The following is a 21,614-nucleotide window of genomic DNA, read 5'->3' as shown; positions in this document are numbered from 1 at the left end:
TGTTTGTCTGATTAAGTTTCAGAAAAGGACTGAAATTCTTGTTATAATCTCCTAAAGCCCAAGGTGACACTTTTTTTGTTTGAAAAGTTACTGTCACATGAATGCTACATTAGTTTTCAGTCATTCGAGTTCTTTTTATATTACAGAAGAAACTTCACCTGTTTAACTTTAAAACATACATATAAAATATGTAGTATATCAGCAAGCAGATATTACGAGCCAGTATTGGTTTGTTCTAAATATACTGAGCTTCCTCTTTATAAACAAATAACTTCAAATTTGACTTCGTTTCAACTTAATGTAACTTCACTCAAACTCTGCTCCGTGTAATATCATCAGCAGGGTCTACATTAAAAGCTGTAAAGCATTTAGACATGTTTAACAGACGAATAGCTCTCAATTAACAAAATATGTCTAATATAATACTCACAGCTATCTTTTTTTATTCCCTGCACGTCCTGCAAAGCAGCATTTGATGTATATTTGGTTTTCTTCTTTCTTTTTTTTGTTAATTCATGTTTTTATTGTTAGTTTGTTGTTTTTTAGATGATTAAAACTAGGGCTGCAAAAAAATATTTTTTCTTAATTAATCTTCTAATTATGTTTTTGTTTACTAAACTAGTTATTTGGTCTTTAAAATGTCAGAAAATTGTGAAAGTTTCCTAAGGCTCAAATGACGTCCTCAGATATCTCATTTTTATCAATACAGCCCAAAAACACTCACATTTAAGAAGCAGGGATCAGAGGATTTTGACCTTATAAGAAATACTCAAACCGAGTTACCAATTATAAAATAAGCTGGCAATTCATGTAATAATTGACAACTAATCAATCAATCTTTGTAGCTCCAACTGATGCTGATGTGCTCAAAGTATACCGTCGTCTTGTGGTTACTCTTTCATGCATCTTTTATCATTCGCCTGCTTAACTACTTTCGTGTTGCAAATCTGAGAAGTTATTTTCAAGAATTCCCATGAACAGTTTCAGGAACAGTGACCTTTGCACACCTTTTATTCAGACAGGTGCGTGTGAGAATAAGTGTGTTATATTTTTAAGTGTTATAAAAGAAGAAGGAAGGTTAGTCATTACAGTGTTGACGGTGTGTGGGGGCTCATTCTGGTGACTTATGTGCAATTTTTGTAAGTTTTAGTTGTTTTTTTTTAAATCCATGAAAGTTTATGAATTTGAAGAGAAAGTCCTTGAATTTTTTTATGTTGTGCAAGAATAGAATTTTTTTCTGTAAAAACGATCTGTGGTCTGATCTTTAAAATTCAGGGAAACTGAGCATGGAAAGGTTCTTGAAAAGTAATTGAATTTGATGTTTAAGAAGGTAAAGGATCCCTGATAATATCAGTCAGAGTATTGATATCTAATATGAGTATCTGCATCAGAAACATCCCAGCCTGATGTCTGTTATGTTTGTGTGTTCGGGTTTTTAAAGGTGGATTTCTTACCTCTCTGCTTCCTCTTCCTCTCTCACTTTCAGACTGAGCGACAGGACGACAGAGGTTCCCCACCTTCCTCCTCCTCCTCATCTCTCTGCTCGGGGCACTTGACTCTGCCCGTGACTTTTGCCCCTCCCCCACCTGCCCGCTGGTGACCTCTGACCTCTTCACCCCGACTGAGAAGCCGCTCCTTCCTGGATGCAGAAAACAACAACAACATCACAAAAGATGACAAAAACGCTTGCAGTTTTTTATAAGTGTATTTCATCTTTTATTTTTTTGTGTTTTTTATGCATATCTTGTCCGGGTTTTTTTTTTTTTTTTTTAATCATTTCCCCTCCCCCTTCTCACAATCGATGCTGCCAGTGTGCGCTGCTTTTTTTCAACAGACATCGGTCAGTGAACTTTGGTTGAGGGGGGCGTCAACAGAACCCAAGATAGTCTTATTATCAGATGGTTCTCCGTAAGGTATTAAAAAGGGAGGCTGGAATATTAGTAAAGGCATTATGGTACAAAACTTGGAAACTTTTATGTTGAATTTAAAATATTGATTTTTATCTTTTATTATTATTTTTTTATCCCATGCATAATCCTTCCTCAACACGGTACCATACAGTTATTACATTGTGGACAAAGTTGTAGAACGTATTTGTTTTAAATGAATTACCCCCTTAAATGGTACGAGCACGTGGCTGGATTCATTTTAGCCTCAGAGGTTACAAGTGGCATTGCACAAGTACCGTACTTGTTCCCATAACCAGTCCGCTGCAGCACTCTGGTTTTTTTTGTTGTTTTTTTTTTTACCATTTTACCGTTTTGCGTGGCGTTCACACCCTTCACCTCAGAGCTACGGTACAGCACCAGTATGGATTTATCACAGTGTACTAATACAATAGGAAACTTTAAAAGCATTACTCATATTCTGTAGCACATATTATTATTTATTTGTCGCGATAGGTACAAATATTCCGGTACATTTCTTTGTTTGCTTACAGGATATCGATGGTACGCAGCAGGGCGGGGAATAAACGTCGGCCACTAATCGAGTGCTGGAACGTTTTGTCCTAATCTCCTCTCCAAGCCACTTACCAGATAAACGATTCCTTTAAAGGGACGGTTCGACATTTTGGGAAATGTGCTATCTCAGTTTCTGACAGAGTTAAGGCTCAAACATACTTTCTGCTTTAAATCACGCACATGAATCACATGAATCCATTCATGGTACAATAAACGCTGCGTTTCAGGCCCCGGCAGTAAATGGGAAGGCTGGGCGGTGAGCTTATCGCCCTACTGACGACATCGGGTGAAAAATGAAACTAAATGACGACTCTCAAGCTCATGAAATAATATGATATAACCTGTTTGTTTGACCTGTTTTCACCTGCTAAGTGTAAAAATGATTAGTCGCTGTTTGATGGGAGGTTATGTGCAGGGAAATTTTCCTAAAGTTTTACGCCTGTCCAAAATTTACACTTTGGTTTTTGTGCAGGTTGAACAAACGAAATATAACAAGTTAATTAGTGAGCTTCAGAGCTGTCTGTGGGTGGATTTTGTTACTTTACGACAGACATACTTGAAGTTTTTATGCTACATTAAGATGACTATCACTACATATTGCACAGTCTAAATTAAGAGTGGTATCGATCTTTTCATCTAACACCAAGCAAATAAGCGTCTTTCCCCAAATATGTTTTAAAAAAAAAAAATTAAGAAGAAATAAAAGTGGCTTGTGAAGGTTTTTGGAATTCGGCTGCTGTTGCCGGTGGATGGGAAAAGTTGTTTTACCGCCCTGCTGCTTGGTTGGCTTGCGTTATCTGAAACCGAAGCAGGTGTTTTAGTACTTTTTTTTTTTTGTTCAAATTTTACCTCATACGGTCCGTAGCACAGTTCAGATTAGTGAGGGAGAGTGGCACCAACACACACACACACACACACACACACACACACACACACACACAAAACGCTGTGAAAGGTAAAAGCACAAAGTACAGGCGTTGACACTGGGATGCAAACACAAGACTAATGCACACACACGACATCTCTGCAAACGAACTGTATACTGTACAGCAGTGGCATGTATGCACACACACACATGCAGGCCTGTGCGTCATGAAGGCGCATGTCACGGTCATGTGGCGTTTCCAATGCAGGCTCTCATAACACATACAGTAGTCATGCAGCCCTATTTAGGCGAGGGTAACTCCTGTGTGCCCCCATTTCGGCTCTTTGTCAGCGGCTCTTGGTGACGCACGCACACAAACGCACACACATATATATGCATGCTGGGGGGTTCGTCACTGGCTCTGAGTGACGTAAAGAGGTTTCCAGTAACCTGAGCTCCAGCCCCAGGTGCAGCGCGCTGGTCATACTTGCCCTGCTGCAACCTCACACACACACATACATTTATGCACACACATATTCGGACAGGCAGTGAACACCCACATCAATCACAGTCTTAGCTAGAGCTTGCTGCCTCTTCTCTCTCACACTTTTAACAGACTGAGACGCCCATATTTAGCATTTCTACTCGCGCAACTCTCCCATGACTATTACCCACACGGCTGTTTTCATAGAAAGAAAATGTGCTTAAATAAAAAGACTGACAGCTAACAGAGCCCACAGAATTGCAATTTTTTGCTCAGTATTCACTCTTCTAATGCTACCTTCGCCCCGTTTCTGATTTTTCCTTCAGCCCACTCTGTTTTTGTTGTTTTTAATTTGTTTGGACGGATGAAGGCCTGTCACTCTCTTGTGCTTTTTGTGTGGGACGCGTCATTGTCGTCCTCTTAGAGCCCCGCACAGCAGGGATGCTGAGGGACTGAGCCGAGCTATCTTTAAATAATTGTCAAAAATCGGGTTTAGAGAGATTTTTGCAGCCGTGTAGAAGTTTGAATGACTGCAGGGAATGATCGCAAAATGACGGTCAGCTGGCTGCGATTGACAGCTTTCTTGGTGCCCTCTGAACTGCGTTCAATGTTAAAGATTTTTTCGGAAGTTTTGACTTATTGGAAAATAAAAGGTTTTTTAGACAGATGACTGCTTGGTGCACATGCTAGGGTGATATACAGTCCAGTGTTCTTTATGTTAGGTAAAGTTTGAAAACTAGAAAACAACTTTCCAAACTATAAAGCTGCAGAAATCCAAAGTGACTTTTATAAATGACCTAAAGATTCCTAACGAGCAAAAACAGAGATTTGATTTGTTGCAAATAAGCTGTTTCTGCTCATTTCAATGGAGGCCCTGAAGCCCTGAAACATTTTTCGTTTTAATACCTTGTGCCGTATTATCTTCTTTGCACAGTATATTATTTTGTGTCTACAAGATTAAAACAAATTATCCTTTATCTTGTGTGCACACAGAAAAAGAAAATATTTCGGAACTTGGGAGGCTACAGGAGTTGAACAGTTAAGTGTCACTTTTTGTGTGACATTCTGCTGCTCCATCTGTGCCCAGAGTATGCTCTTTGATCCGAGAGGTTTGTGAAATGAATATATTCCAACAGTGCTCCAGCTCCAAAATTATAAAATCAATACATGGTGGGAGATGTTTTAATCATGGCAGGCCACCTCGCATAAATAATTCCGTATGGAAACCTTACAGATCTGTAAACGTGACACGATTGAACGGCATCACTTTTGAGATACCCCTTGGTATGTTATTTGTTGTATGCTAAAGTCGTAGCATGTGCACCAAACACAGCTCTCTACAAGACGATTTTTAAACGATGAATTACAATTTCCAAAAGGTTAAAGTGATTTTTCTAAATATCATGTTGAAAACCCAAAGATCAAATTTACAATGATAGCAAACAGTGAAAAACCGTAAATACTTACATTTTGGGAAGCTGAAAAAGACTATCATTCAACTTTTCTTAGTTTGAGTCACCACATAGTTTTCTGCATTAAGGCAATCCAGAGTGTTTCAGGCATGTCAAAAGTATCAAGACTGACCTTCGTGAAATCACCAAAACTTTCCAAATTCTACTCCTAGACAAAAGCTCACCCATTAGGTGCGCCACTTAAAGCAAATATCCAAATATTTTCACCTTTTCCCTTCGTCCCATTTTTTCAAATATCAGTAACCACAGAGCCAAAAAGGTCAAAAAGACATCAAGGAAAGATTTCTAAGCCAGTGACCTGTCTTATATGTAAATTTTGAACAATTTGAGATATTTTTCATTTGCTCCCTCGTCCCCTTTGAACAAAGTATATAAGAATATTTAGGCTGCGTTGGCCCGAGAGACGATTGAGAACATTTTTGTTTCTTATGTTTTGGAAAATGTTTTGTGTTCTTACTATGCTACAGCGACGTGTTGCTTTTGAGTTTTTTAACGCTATGGCAAAAAAAGGTAGAGCTAGATTCGGGGGGATTTTTGGAAGAATCTTCCTTAATTTATTTGATTCAAAAATGGAGAAATGTTGTCCGTGTCTGATTTGCCTTCATGTTGAATTTACCCCCCTGTTTAATCCTTTGTCATGACTGAATTCATTTACACAGAATCTTTGTTTATTTTGGCAACAATTCAACCTCAAAACTGTCCTCAACGTTACCGATTCTGATGTTGAAAATCAGCTGTTATGAATTTTTCTTGTTAGGGGTGTGAGAAATGAGAAGACCTACGTAATATATATATAAATATATATATATATATATAAAATTATATATAATCCTCGCAGAGAAGACTTAGGGTACTGCATCATTATGCAAACTTTTGTTTCCTTTTTCCTCTAATCTTTCGGTTTATTTTGTATTCTAGTTTACAGAGGGAAAATAATCATCTTATTTTTGGTTGTTTTGTTGTATCGGGGCAACCTTGTTTCTCTGAAAACAAAGCGATACAAGGGTAGTATTTTTTTTTAAGAGTACATAGGCATTTTGCAGTTATTTGTATAAAGAAATGGGTTACAACCTCTGCCTAATGTTTATTTTTTTGTAACTATATTACAGTTTATTTGCTGCTGTGTAGTACAGTTAACAGTTGGAGATGCTGTCGATGGCAACCATGACGATGAAGATGATGTTCATTGCCCTGCTATCAGGCGCGGGTCCTTCCGAAACTTCGGAGGAGGAGGGGAAGCAAATCCCTCTCTACCCTGCTACCTGTGTTCTTAGTTTCCGAGTTGAATGCTGTTGTTTATTAGCTTTACAGGAAAGAGAAAGAGTTCAAAAAAATACTGTGGAGGTGTGTATCCTTCGTATGTGCATTATTTTTCAGCGACGTACGTCCTATATACGAAAAAGAAGAAAAAAAGAGTTAAAAAAGAGAAAACTGTGGTGGAAGTGGAAATCCTCCTTCTGTAAATAAGGAAAACTCAAGTTGTCGCTTTTTTCATGTTATGATCAGCGCCTCAGCAGGTGCCCCCCCCTTTTTTTGTTTTTGTTTTACTTCCTTCTCTCTTTCTTTCTCTTGTTTTTCCTCGTGGAGGGAAAGGGGGTTAGGAGGGGTACTCAGAGGCGATTTGAGCATCGGCATAGTGTTTATATTTATCAAAACTTTTTTGCTTTCGATAGAGCTATTGCAATAAAAATGTGTTCATGTAACCACTGTGGTCTCAGCTCTTTTTTTCTGCCTGTGTGTGATGTATTTCTATTTTATGCTATTTTATTCTTCTGCTGCGCCACATTTTAAGTTAATATTGTATTTACTGTTTATGTTGTAATTTTCATTCCACTACATTTGTCTGGCAACTTTAGTTACTTTCAAATTACATTTTTTAAACACTTCCTGTATAGTGAAAACCAGCAACTTTGATTTTTTTTTAATGTTTGTAAAAAACTGAAGGATAAAATGTCCCCTTCCAGGTTAAGAAAAATTCTCCTTCTACTTCCTGTGGATCCTTTAAAAGTCTTAAAATTCAATTCATTAATCTAAAAATAAGGCTGTTGGAAGTATCACAGTGCCTTAAATAAATCTGTCTTTAAAAAATGCAAAGACATGAAAAGTAGAATTTTATGAATCAGGTTTTTCTGATGTTGCACAATAAAACCTCAAAATAATTCGTAACGTTTATTATTGAAACACTAATACAGAATGCCTCCCGCATTAACAAAAGATCAGGATAGTTGAACCAACAGTACTCGTATACATTTACCACATCCAATCAAAAAATCATTTAAATTATTTTTAAATTGTTTTTATTTTATTTTATTTTATAATTGGACAAATGTCCCCTTACCATAAGTAACTGATATCGGTTTATATTGTTTTTTGGGGTTTTTTTTCCTTTCTTCGGTTTTAATAATTATGAAATTGGTCTTAAATTTAGGGTTCCCACGGTCATGGAAAACCTGGAAAACATTTTCCAGGCCTAAAAAAAATCATGGAATTAATAAAAATCAATAACAAATTTAGGGAAAAACATAGACTTTTAAAGAAATTGTTACAGAAATCCTCTGTGAATAACTTTTCATGTAATTTAACATAAAAGCAAATTTATTTTCTGTAGCTGTCAAAGTAACATTGTGACATTTTGTGTACCGTAACACACTTTTTCACCATTTTCTCCCTGCGCTCTGTCTCTACCTTCATGTACTTCATGTTCAGCTATCTTAAATTATGTTTGAATAGAGTTTGATATGTTGGGCAGTTTGTGAAAGAAAAACAAAGTAGTATGGGTTTTTGAAAAGTCATGGGAAAGTTTTGAAATTTTATCCATTAAAATGTGTGTAAATTTTATTTTGAGTGCGCAAATAGTATACAAAGCAATAGTATATAAAGGAGCTAAATTTAGCAAAACCTGGAATATGTACAGCAGTAAAATGCAGAAAACACTATTAATCTGAAAACATCAGATTTAGTAAAACACTGACCATTTTACTACACAATGAGTACTTTTACTTTAAGTACTTTAAATAAATGCTAATAATACTTATCTACATACTTTTAGATAAAAGGGGGGTTTAAATGCAGGACTTTTACATGCAGTTGAGTATTTTCACAGTGTGATATGAGTACTTTTCCTTGAGTAAAGGATCTGAATACTTCCTCCATGACAGTATACAACTCTCTAGATGTCAAACTAATATTACAAAACACTCCAGTTTTGATTTAAACATGAACAGGACTTCCAATCGAGAGTTTGACGTCACTGAAGACAAAAAATCTGGTGTAACTGTACCAGAAATGCTAATCTTTGTGTGTGTTTGCTCAACACTGAATGTATTTTTTGACAGTGTGTCTGTTTGAAATGTTCAACAAAGACACGCTTTGATTGAACCAAAAACATGTTACATCAGCACCTGGAGGAGCCAAGAAGGAAAACATCATTTCGATCCTCTGAGAACATGTTGTTTTAATGTGTTCTCTCACACTGGAGGACCGCATGATTCTTCTACAGGCGGAGAAATATCCCTGATAAAATCCTTTCAAAACCCGCTGCAATCAGGACGGTGATGTCAGTAAAAAGGTCTGTCCAACACTTTGGTCAACAGCCATGAAATTTGCTTTGGACAGTTGTGTTCCCCACATGATAAATCCTAATGTCTTCAAGATAAGATACAATAAGCCTTTATTGATCTCCAGAGGGGAAATTTGAGTGTTGCAGCAACACGAGGACAAAGATAAGAGGGATAAATACATAATAAAAGGAATATAAAACTATTATAAGAATACAACTAAAATAGGTACTATAAAGAGCAATTAGAGACAAGACTGCAAGACAAAAGGCGTCATTCTGTATTAATATGGAAATCAAATGGAAATATAATATAGTATACAGTGTGATTAAGCAGTATAACACATTAACATAACAGTAAATATAGTTTAGTATTAGTATAATATAGTATGGCATATACAATGGCATATTGCAGTAGTATAGTTTCTCACAAATCTACTTATTTGAAGCCAAACCCAAATGTTTTTTTTCTAAACCTAAAAACATACTTTTGTTACCTAAATCGAAAGTAAACCTCAAAACAAAGGTTTTACTTATGTTTTTAAGGTTTTTTTTAATTATTATTATTTATTTTAAGAGAGTGCATTTTCACTGAAAACAGAAAGACACAATGCACACACACACTGACCGTTGTCCCTGAACTAGAAAAGTGACTGGACGGGCACCTAGAGCCCCAAAGAAGGTGTCCCCCTACATTTTCAAGGACAAAATTTCAAAGCTTTCCATGACTCTTCAAAGACCCATTACAAAAATTTAAAAAATCTTGCCCCATGTGCCAGTCGTTTTTCAAACATTTCGGATTCAAAATCTATTCAAAAATCGTTTGAGCTGGCAGGCACACGTGAATGAAGAGAAGGAAACACGGGGTGAAAACTAACGAACATGATGGTAAACAAAATTTCCCACACTGGCATATATTAAAAGGCATTTGCCATTACGCGAATGGTTATTCCCTAAAAATTACTGTAACAATTTTAATTACACACAAAAAATTTCCATGATCTTTCCAAAACTTTCAATGATTTTTAAAAGTTTAATTACTTTTTCAGACATGAAAAATATGATTGTGAATTTCCATGACCTTTGAAACCCTGCTCATGGTTTGATGCCAACGGACCAAGCGACAGTATTTGACAATGTGCGAGTGAGAATGTCTACCCCGCCGAAAAGATGTTGCTGCAGACCAGGAGTCATTTAGAATCCCAAAATCTCGGATAACCGAGCTTGTTTAATCTGCATTCGATAATATAAAATCAAGAAATTGCTTTTTTCTTTTGGTTTCCCCTTGCTTCCAGTATGTGCGCTAAGCTAATTGGCAATGGTTACATGAGGGCAAGCACCAGAGCGAAAGCTAGGCTAATTTAATTTCCGGCGTTTGTGACAGTTGTAAAGAGTCCAAGAGTCAATATTCACATACGGCTTAAATTAGTGTAATAAATGCCTATTAAAGAGATGACATCATTCTTATCTGCACTGTGTGTGCAGTCTTTGTTTAATTTCATTCAGTGTTCACGAGGAGCAACTGACACAACAATGATGCTTGTTTAGTGCCATTATAAACTCTGATCCATCACTTATCGATTGATTAAACCCAGTCATTCAAACAAAATGACACGACAACTAAGATCCTGATGAATGATGAATGATGGAAAACCACATGGAACCACATGACCGCAGATCTGTTGTTGCCCTCGACTTAACTGATAACCATTTATGTGTTTTACTGGGTTTCGTGACCCTTTGGCCTCTGAAACCCGTTAAAAACGTGGGTGTCAACGGCAAAACAAGAACTTACTTCCTCATTCCTGAAGCTCTTTTGGCAGGTTAGCAGTTTTCGGCCAGTGACACACAGTGTTTATCCAGCTCAGGTGACGGGCCCAGCATCTCAAAGTCCAACTGTCAAAACAATATCAAAGTTCACTTTGGTTATAAGAGGTCAGCTGAGAAGAGAGTTTTGAGACACGACTTTGTTTTGTTCTGCTTTCTACTTGTAAGTCAATAAGCTGCCTTTTTAAAATACAGAGGAAAAGTACAATAACTGTTTTGTGTTTCATTTCAATGTTTTGCTGTTGAAATGTTTTCAAATGGGTAGGTTTTGTTTCAACATGGAGGGAAAAACACACATGAAACAGAAGATATAGATAACAACATATGCAAGTGGCTGTCGGATTTGCATTATTCACCAGACAAAAAAAGATCAGTTATCGATTGAGAGGCTGGGAGATTTTTGGGATCCACCAGCCACACTGGCAGGAGGACCAAAAAGTTCATTTCCAACCCTGTCCTCAACCAGTGAATTTTAAGCATCAAATAACTTAATTTCTGGTATTTCAGTGAACTGTTATGCCACAGTTTTTGCTTTTTCTGCATTCATCTTTAAAAAATGGCAAAGAAACCTGAAACCTCTATATATGTATGTATATATATATATATATATATATATAAATGTGAAGGAAAATTGTCCAGAAAACTATACTTAATTCTTATAATTATATATATATATATATATATATATATATATATATATATATATATATATATATATATATATATATATCCATTATGTTGCAGAAAAAATAGATTTTTTAAAGCGCTTTCTTAAGGTAATTTTCTGGTTTTTGTTATTTACATATAACATTTTATTATTTCTTGCTATTTTTGGGGCCATTTCTTGTTAAGTTCCTCATTGCCTTCTTCCCCATTTTTTGAGAGGAAAAAAAGCCAATTTGCTCAGGTTTCAAATGGTTAAACATGCATAAACCTCTCAGGTAATGTTGGATATCTAAACAACTTTTAAACTATTTTAAGGAATACATATTAAGAGACAACAATTACAGATCACTTTTTAGTGCAGGTTATATGTGCCAAATTTGAGGTGATCTCACTTTTTTTCTAAAAGCATGAAAACTGGCACACTTGTACAGTTTGAGAATACAGTGATTTCATAAACAACATTATAAACTTTTCAGCTGAATAGTTAATCGTGGATTCAGTGGTTGGTCAAAAAGAAAAAGAAATTTAATTTGTTGCAATTTTGTATCTGGTTGCAAAACATACTGTTTGTGATTTCTGCCTCCCAAAGACCTGAAACACTCCCTTTAAAATGTATATTTTGTTGCATGATGAAAAGTACATTTCCAGCTTAAATTGGATCTTTTTATACAGGTAAAGAGGAATCAGACAGGGAAATGGAAACATGGTTAAAACTGTTGTAAGTCCTTAAAGGTCAAAACCAGTGTTGCATAGTTAGATTTATGCACCATGGCTGAAAAATTTAAATTGAAACACAAGCCACTTGCTCATTCCTCTGACACAAATTTAAATCAAAGTTAATCAAAGTTTTTAGATAGAGATATAGGGAAAAAACTGTCAATCAATCATCCTTAAAACCTTTTTGATGACCCTTTTACTTCAACTCTTACTTCAAGAACTTCAACACTCAGATCATAAATATACATCAAAAAGTTGCAATAAAAATGACAAAAATACATTAAAAAGTAACTATAACATTTAAAAAAGAAATATAGATTATAGCTATGACCAAATAAAAACTAAAACTAATAAAAAACACCATAAAAAAAACCCTTCCAGATTCAGTAAAATTATTTGAGTGACTTCTGGGTCTGTTTTTTTGTTATTTAAAAGAACATGCTGCCAAACCACTGTGAATTATACTTTGTGCAAAACTAACAACCTAAAAGTCAAATTGTGCCGGGAATTCCCCCTTTAATCGCTTCTCTGAGTTTATACAGCTGACCAAACAAGTGATCAGCAATCAAATCATCAAATGATTATTTTTAACTAACATATTTGACCTTTTGTCCTCATTGTTTAGAGGCATGAAAGTCAATTAGTGCTTAGGGTCAAAGCTGTTAGTTTGAAATGCCACTTTTGACATCTACGCATATAATCAGATAACTGTCATTTTAGCAAAACATGTATCTCATTGTTTCAAAAACCTTGATGTGTTACTTTCTTTGTACAACTGCCCCCCGATTGCACTACAGATAGAAATTTGTAAGCTTTCTCTGACGACATCTAGGCCTCTAAATACGTCAGCATGAGTGGTTTTAAGATACCAATTTCATTTTGGGTATTTGTGTGACCCAAACCCAGAGTAAACCTTAAAGCCGCAGCGCAGAGATAAGAGATACAGAGAACAGATTTTAAAGTGAGCCTAGTATATTTGAGTTATTAAGTAGCTCTTTGTCATGTTTCTGGGATATTAAACCCACTTTGTGCTTCCTGCACAGCATAAAAAGCAGACAACATGAACCTCCAGCTAGAGTTAAATGTGTTTTTCAGGAGTTAGAGCTGGAATGAGAGTGAATTTTGGACTTACACTCATGAGATGGACAGAAACATGATGCTCATGTTGCCTCCTTGTCTGCTGAATGAACACCTCGATATCAACAGGTGTTATCACTTAATGTACCTGATTAGGCCTCTGCTGCGTGTCTTAAAGGCACAGTCACGCCACAATTGCCTCTTGGTCATTGTAGTTGTATTGTATCTGTAAGGTAAATTCAACATTTCCCGACATTGTTATTATTCGGACTAGTGCTGCACACAGAGTTTGGTTTTCCAATTGCTTAAAAGCGACAGGTGCATATAGGTGATGAATGCCCTTTTGGCTGAAACATTGTGTGAAATGAGCGTAGAATAAATCAGCAGTAAGTGAGACAGTGTGTGGGATTTTTTTTTCCATTTTAATATTTCACCGTTATTTTTAGAAATTGGTGGCATCACTTACAGTAAGTACCAGCTTAAAGGCATCAAAAATGAAATCAAAATAGATGTTTACATTTGTTTTTTTTTGTCATCAGAATAAGGCCCCAAAGTGACAAAAAAAACAGTTATTTTCTTGGTATTTTAGAGTTTTTCACTTCCTGGAAATGATTAAAAAAATGTTAATACCTTGTCCTGCACTAGGCAGCGCATACAAAAAGGGTTACTCACAAAGATTACTGTGACCAAGTCCATGATTTTCCCAAAACTTTCAGTGATTTTTATTAATTCCATGGGGGTTTTTTTTAGACCTGGAAAATATTTTCCAGGTTTCCCATGACTGTGGGAGCCCAAAATTTAAGACCACTTTCAAAATAATCAAATTTGAAGAGAGGAGAGAAAATAAAGCATAAACCGATATCAATATAATATCAAAATAACTCCTGCCACTTGACGGCATATAGGAGTTACAAGCTTTCGTGTAGTGGGTCATTGCGGTGTTTTCGGTTATGCTCGCTCCTGGGGTCAGGACTGATCGCGCCAACCCAATCCATGGAAGTGTAACACCCACCCTCCCTCCTGTGTAACTGAAAACACCTGTGTATGTGTATAAATCCTTTAAAAAAAACGACTATTGTGCAGCTTTTAATGACAGAATTGAATCAGGACTAGAAACTCCTAAAAAACATTCTGAAGACACGAGTTCAGTAGAAGCTATTGCTCAGCATAGCATACATACTTAGCTTAGGTCCCCTGATATGGCCACAGGAGGGTGAGTTAAATCAACTATTATAGGAGGCTGATTCATATCATTGGAGGAGTGCGCAGGAAAAGGTTAAGAAGTTGAGGTTTAACTGTTGCATGGACTAAATTTGTGACGCTTTCTAGGACAACTTCTAATCCTCCTGGATGTTTTTACCCAGTGAGCCCCTCTGCAGCCTGCAGGAGAGCGGCTACTGCTTCCCTGCTGACGGACAGACCTCCACAGTGAGGCCTGCAGAGATATGACGACGATGAAGTGTTAGTGTGAGTGTGTGTGGACGGTGAGGGCCGGGCCGGTGGACCAAGCAGGGGACATTTCAACACCAGCATGTGACCCGCTAGAGTTTCATTACTGATGGAGGAACCAGTGGGCCCACTGGGGATGTAGACTGGTGCTAGAGTTTCAAAACAACACCCAGTGTGTGTTACCGTGTGTGTGTGTGAGTGCGTATGAGTCTATGTGCGCGATGTGGGTCAAGGCTCGAAGTCCACTGCTGTACGCGGCTTTTCAACTATTAGTGAAGCTATTAGCATCTTCGTCAGTGAGTGGATACGAATCCCCTCACTAACCCCTCACACACGCACACAAAAACACACAAACATACTTGCAGATGGTTTCAGGATGCGTCAGAGTTTCACCAGATCGCATCTCGTTTCCATGTCACCCAGTGGGAGGCCTGACCTCGTTGACGCTCAACAACAGCATCTGTCTTCGGGAAAGACTCCGTCGACATGGGTGACCCCTCCTTCTCACATCCTAGAAAGTTTCCTATTTAGGTAACGGGTGAGAGGGCTTTCCAGGTACTCTTCAGAGCAGATGCTGTACACGACTTATAATCGGATATGCATTGGAAGCAAAAGAGCCTGCCCTTACAAAATAAAGGCTGACATTAAACTAACACCTGCCATGTAGCGAGGTGAAGTCACGTCCCAATTTCAGGTTGGATTTATTTTCTGTCAACAGTTATTTGTCAGTATGTGGCGCTGTATAGAGTGATGCAGGGATGACGCTTACATTATCGCCCTGGTCCCTTGAGTAAAAGCCTATGAGATTTTTCCATTGGATTTTAGATTACTGCAGAAAATAAGTTCTGTGGCAAACAAAAGTTTCTGATACTATGACATGTTTAGTTAGATAATCTTCACAAATTAACACCACTTTTATGATTTTTAAAGCCTAAATGTAATCTCCAGAAGTAAATAGCTAACATTAGGCTATAAACAAACTACATTATTATCAAGACTTTCTATACCATTACAACAAGGCTGTAAAGACGTGTTCAATGGCGGGAAGACATCCTGTAGTCACATTTAGCCACACAAAAATCTTTTTTAAGACACGTAAAGACCCTAAAATTTACGAGTTGGGTATTTACTGAGGTATTTTACGTTATAGAACAAAACTTGAAAGTCTAAGCTCGCTACTAAAAACACATTTAGAAAAAAAATTTGACTTTAAGTTGAGGGAATCAGGAGTGCTAGAATGCTTATTAATTTTCAGGTTTTTAGGGCTAATTGTGATCAACAGCATCCAATCAAACCGCCTCGCAGAACAATGAAAAACTAACATGACGGCGCTGAGCGCCATTTAGAGATACCGAAGATAATTTAGCCGTTGTCGTAAAAGTATGTTGTGATCAACAAAAACACAAACGCATGCCTCAACAACTGCAGAGACACAGCAACTTTCAACAAACTTGCTTTGAAAAATAAATACTGATTCCTGATTTTCAGAAGCTTACCAATCTGATGTTCACACAGAATTTCATGTGGTGAAGGGTAAAATTATGACTTGTATGGGACTCTAAATTCAAAGTTTAGCATTAGGGACTCATCAGTCTTGACTTTGATCAATTTTTTTGAAACAAAAAAGTAAAAAATAATAAAAATAATAATTTGGCGTCCCCCCTCTGGGCGGTGCCCTCTGCAGCTGCCTACAGGAAGATCCGCCAATGTCAGGATCTTTAAATGTACTAAAGACACATTACTGTAAACCTCTGTGATACCACTTTGGCAGGACACCTCGGGTCTTTGAGCGCAGGGAACACCTAATCCGTTTTTTGATAATTGGATGGGCTCTCTTAACATTAAGGAACCTCCCAGCCGTCACCAGTTGAAGTCGAAGTAGTTCGAGTTCTTACGTCTGCACTACTTAAAAGTTAAAATATAACTTTAAGCACAGAGAAAACAGAAAGCTAGAAATATCGACACGTGAAGACAGCAAATTAAAAAAATGAAGTTAAACAGGAAGGTTTGTGAAACAACAAGTTTATAAAAGCGAACAGTCAGTATAACGGTATAACCAGCTGTGTGATATCATGCTCTGTGTTTGGTCGTGTTTCTCTAAACTTGCCTCTGAGCAGCGAATGCAAGCCGGGAAAACACGCTCAAACAAAAGATCAGTATGTCTTTCCAGGAACCAGCAGGCAGCAGCAGCTCTAAACAGCTTAGAGAGCTGAGACAACACACACAGACCACCTCACCTCCGATCCTCTCTTGTCTCTATAGCTCAGCCAATACGAATCAGGAAGTAGATTAGTCAAGAAAGCCTGTAGCCTCAAACGGCTTAGGAAACCAAAACAATAGCTGCAGCTATCACGCAGAGAAACAGAAAAGTAAAAGAAGACTCCCTCCAGTGTTTAGGCACCCTGGTCTTAATTTCTATGGTGATTTAATTCATTCTTTTTTTGTTCATTTTGTTTGTGTGTTATTTGCAAAATGGGAATATTTTATATATCAAAGTGTCCACCAGATGTGCATTAGATAAGACACTGCAATTATGTCTTCCTACTGTCTCTATACATTTTTTTCTTCTTTATTAAATTTTCTGCTATTTAATATTTTCATTAAAGATCTTAATTGTCATTTTGATCATTCTTTGGCCTCATTATATATTTACATTCGTCTTTAATATTAGTGCATTTAAATATTGGCTACATAGCACAGACTGCATAACATAATGGATGTATCCACGGTGACGTCACCAGAGGATTTGTGGACTAATGTTTAATATTTTGGCTGCTCTTGCTCTCACAAATAACAAAAAAAACAAAAGAAAACTTTTTATTTAAGATTTCTATTGATTTATGTTTTAATATTCTGAGTATTAGTTTTTATTATTTATTATCCTCTGTGAAGAATATCAATTATCTGCGCTCTCACATATGTGTGTGTTCTTGTTTATCTGGCATATTTTGTACATTTTTTTGTTAAATAAAGCTCTTGTTGAATAAAGACATGTCAACCTAAATAATGAGTATCAATACAGTTTTTGAAATATTATGATTTACAGCCATATATACTGCTTTATTGAAGGTTTTCTTGCTTGTTTAGGCCTATATACTGTATTTACAATGAGTTTTATTAGCATTGTTTACAATTTCTGAATCATTGTTTGTCTTTATCACAGCCAACTTATAACCGAGTAAATATTATCTGCCTTATTTTATGTGCAGACTTTCACTAATATGTGACATGGATCATTATGAACGTGTTCATGTTGAGGGGATAGTCTGAGTATTGTGACAGACTGTGCAGTAATGCTGCCATCTGCTGGTCACTAACTGTACTAGGCGAGATCTGGAGTCCTTTTTAATAGTTTGAAACTATAAATCAATAGCACACACAGCACACACAGCCACACCTATTTCCAAAACAAATTAGGAATGATCTAAATCACCAAAAACCTCACAGACATACATTAAATATTTGAGTATTTGGGCTCCTGTCGAATGTTCCACTTCTTCATGTGGTAATTTTACCTGCAGAAGCCCTGCCATCAATTACATCAGCTTATACATTTAATTATTTATTACATTTATTTTAGCCATTTTAAGACTACATTTTACTGCATCTAGTGATGGTGGGTGGTGATACTGGGAGGGTGGGATTACATTATATCACTGTAGGCTGCAGTAACACATCTGAATTCAGACTTTTCTTTGATTACGGTGACCTACAACATAGAATTATGGTCCATATTGGTCTGATTAAAACTATATTTACAGGGTTTTTTATATTATAATACAGTTTAGTTTTTACAGTTTAGTGATGAGTGGAAAACTGGAAATCAGTCATCGACTGTACGCGTCTTCACACAGACAGCTGTCTCTGTCTCCCTCTGCAGGACAAGACCAGACACTGCAGTCCAGCAAACTTGATTTATTTGGTGTGAGTTACTGAGTCTGAGATATCAGCTTTAAGGATGTCTGCCTCCTCTAAGGATGTTCAAACGATTTGTCACTTGGCATGGGGTGTTGCAAAACAAGGGAGGCTTATCAAATTATTATTTTAAGTAATAAAACGAGGGACCTATGTTTTTCTTCTTGATTATTATTATTATTATTATTTTGGCTGTATTTCGTATTAACTTCACTGCCAATCTTTAAAGAAAGCATGCAGAAGAAAACATGCGTGTTTTCTTTTTTTTTAAACACCAAAATTAGACCACTTCTCATAGCCAGAACCTGTAAAAACAAAAATAAATGCAGAATTTTCAAATTTCCAATGGTCCTTGGACACATCATGTGCAACAAATTCTTCCATCACAAACAAAAAAAAACAAATTTGAGCTTAAAAAAGTAATATTTCCTCAAAATCTTTAAAAAAAAAAAAAAAACTGTCAAGGGTAGAAAATCTTATTTTTCTTTACAAGTCAAGAATTTCATCTTTACCTTTTCACTTTAATACATCGAAGGGTCAGTCTATAAAATCTACTGAAGAATTTTTGGTGGAGGGCGGGTCATGCATTTTACACCAGTCACTCAGGGAGGTCCAAGTTAAAAGAAAAAAGGTCACAGTCCAGCCACTCCTTTTCTCTGATAAATAAAGAACAGTCCCTTAGTAACAGTGAGCTACAGATTAGCTTTCCAGAACATTAAAGAACTTTTTGGCAGCAAAAGACATGAACAATGCTGAAGACGGCTTGATCTCAACATGATTTCCATGTTCAATTCACACAGTCAGCATGAGGCTTCATAGCACATCACCGCAGAGGATTTATGACCATGAACCCAAAGTCCAGCGTAGAGCGGCTGAGTGAACGCGGTCTGGTATCTGTGGAGGAGCGTCATGGTGTCAGAGACGCTGTAGAAGGACAGAATACCTGCTCTGTGATCCAGAAACACTCCCACTCTGGAGGACATGGGGTGCGGCTTGGCAGCATGGATACACACATGTCTGACTACAAAACGATTGTCGAAACAATCTAAAGCCCAAGACTTGTTATTGAACCCCAAAATACTCTCAGTTCCTGTTCTGCTGACATCCTTGTATGAGACACCAACAGAAATAGCTCCCCCGTTCCTCTCCACCTCAAAGTAATGTCGTCCAGTCAGACTCTCTTTACACATAACCAGAGACCCGGATATGAATCTGTCAGGGTGACTGGGATATGCCTGATCTTCGTCCATTTTTGTTACTTTTCTGTTTCCGTCACATAACAGCAGACTTGCGTTTACTGTGTTTGGATCCAGTGTTATTTCGCAGGAGTATCTGAGGAATTCTGCCCTGGTTTTGGGCTCTTCTGGCTGTGACGTGTCCCCTTCAGTTTTTGTCTGTAACATCATGGTGTGGTTTTCATTAAGACTTTCTGACACAGCTCCTGTCTCATCTGCAGGTCCTGGAGCAGCTTGGTGTCCTGTCTTTTCTGTTAACAGGGTGGTGTCCTCCAGGACAGGCCTCGGCATGAGGACCTGTCTGCACTGAAGACAGTTGTGGGTTTTCTCCTGATCCTCTTCATCGCAGAGGCTTTTAATACATTTCCTGCAGGAGCTGTGCCCACATGGAAAAGCCAACAGATCCTCCAGTAACTCAGAACACACTGAACAGCGTTTTTCCAGTTCAGACTGAAGTCCTCGCTGTGCCATGATGCCTCTCAGGAACAGCACAGGTCAAACTGTTTCACTTCCTGATAAATGCTTCTCGCTGATTCTGTGTTGATTTACTTTATGTGAAAATGCTGATCTGGATTAAATGTGGATTGTCAGCTCTCACACTTACCAGCATGCTGCTTAGACTCGTGTTCAGTGGCTGATCAGTGCAGGAGGCAGGACTCTCGGGCTGAAGGGGACTGGCTGTGATCAGGAAAAAGAGGGAGGTGTTATTCAGGGTTTCATTTTTCCAGGAAGAGGCACATGTTTATAGCTACTGCCTAACCCTTTGTAATCAGAGAGAAAGCATGAGTTCTTTCACAGATGGGAAGAAGGCAATTAGCAATTTATAAGAAGAAATTACCCAAAATGTAGCAAAGTAAAGCTTCTTTGAGCACCTTAAAAAATACTCAAAAAAAAAAATGTATTATTACTTATTATTAAGAAATACATAAAAATGACAAGAAAAAAAGGACAAGAAAAATATTTTAATAAGGATTTTTTTAAATGCTTAAAAATAATAATTCTGTAACATAATTTTCAATACTGGTCAAAGAAATTATTTTATCCATCTATATATGATTCTAATGCAATGATTCTAGAATCTATGTATATGTGATTCTTTTGTCTCATTGAGATTCAAGAAACTAACTATGTGTGACTCTATTGTGTCATAGAGATTCTAAAATCCATCTATATGTGATTCTATTGTGCCAGACATTCTATCATCCATCTATTTGTGATTCTATTGTGTCATAGAGGTTCTAGAATCTATCTATGTGAGATTCTAATGGATCGTAGAGATTCTAGAATCTATCTATATTTGATTCTAATGAATCGTAGAGATTTTAGAATCTATCTATATGGGATTCTATTGTATTATAGAAATTCTAGAATCTATTTTTAATTCTACCGTGTCACACATATACTAGAAACTAACTATATGTGATTTTAATGGGCCATATATTTTACAGTGTATCTCTAGTAATTTTAATTTTTCAGAGAATCTGGAATCTAACAGTATGTGATTTTATTGTGTCAAAGATATTCTAAAACCTACCTAAATGTGATTCTAAAGGGCCATCGTGAATCTACTATCTATCTATATGTAACTCTTATGGTTCATAAAGATGCCAGGATCTATTTTTGATGCGATTCCAAAACGTCAGAGCTTCTAGAAAACGTGATGTGAGACACACGTGCACGCGCAGGAAATAGTTTGCAGACGTGGAAAACGTAGCAGACGTAATGACCTTACGCAAAATATATCTAGCTTGGCCTAGCATTAAAACGTTTGATAGAGGCATAGTGCAACAAAAGCAAGCTACCAAACACTCCTACCTGAAAAACAGATGTCATATTTCACTCACATTTTTCCACGTGGTTTACAATACTGTTTCACTGTGGCGTTTTTC

The 21,614-nt window shown here is 37.0% G+C and overlaps 2 protein-coding genes across 6 annotated transcripts in view; one reads left to right on the top strand and one right to left on the bottom strand.

Annotated features, from left to right (window-relative positions):
• Nucleotides 1–6,986, top strand: part of irs4b (insulin receptor substrate 4b) — a 22,448-nt gene extending 15,462 nt beyond the window's left edge. Inside the window, exon 2 of the mRNA XM_042511872.2 lies at nt 1,487–6,986. Coding sequence (XP_042367806.1) covers nt 1,487–1,491 — 5 coding nt within the window. The 3' untranslated portion in view covers nt 1,492–6,986. The remainder of the gene's footprint in view (nt 1–1,486) is intronic.
• Nucleotides 1–21,614, bottom strand: part of LOC148185667 (tripartite motif-containing protein 16-like) — a 26,167-nt gene extending 4,553 nt beyond the window's left edge. The window contains exons 1-4 of one of the 5 annotated variants that reach the window (XR_015775751.1): nt 21,570–21,614; nt 20,330–20,403; nt 10,635–10,735; nt 1,455–1,639 (exon numbers count right to left, since the gene is read on the bottom strand). Coding sequence is in view for 2 of the 5 variants with exons in the window: in XM_088073848.1 (XP_087929974.1) it covers nt 19,291–20,196 (906 nt within the window). In the remaining 3 variants the exon portion in view is untranslated. Of the gene's footprint in view, nt 1–1,454; nt 1,640–10,634; nt 10,736–13,181; nt 13,254–17,147; nt 20,404–21,540 lie in introns of those variants that run through there. The other 4 variants (XR_015775750.1, XR_015775752.1, XM_088073848.1 and 1 more) reach the window with 4 other exon arrangements.

The sequence above is a fragment of the Plectropomus leopardus genome, chromosome 23 (genome assembly GCF_026936395.1).
Source record: "Plectropomus leopardus strain MGB_pleo_1.0 chromosome 23, ASM2693639v1, whole genome shotgun sequence".
In the NCBI taxonomy this organism is placed as follows: Eukaryota; Metazoa; Chordata; class Actinopteri; order Perciformes; family Serranidae; genus Plectropomus; species Plectropomus leopardus.
The sequence above is the reverse complement of the archived record's forward strand: the minus strand, read 5'-3'. Positions and strand labels throughout refer to the sequence as shown.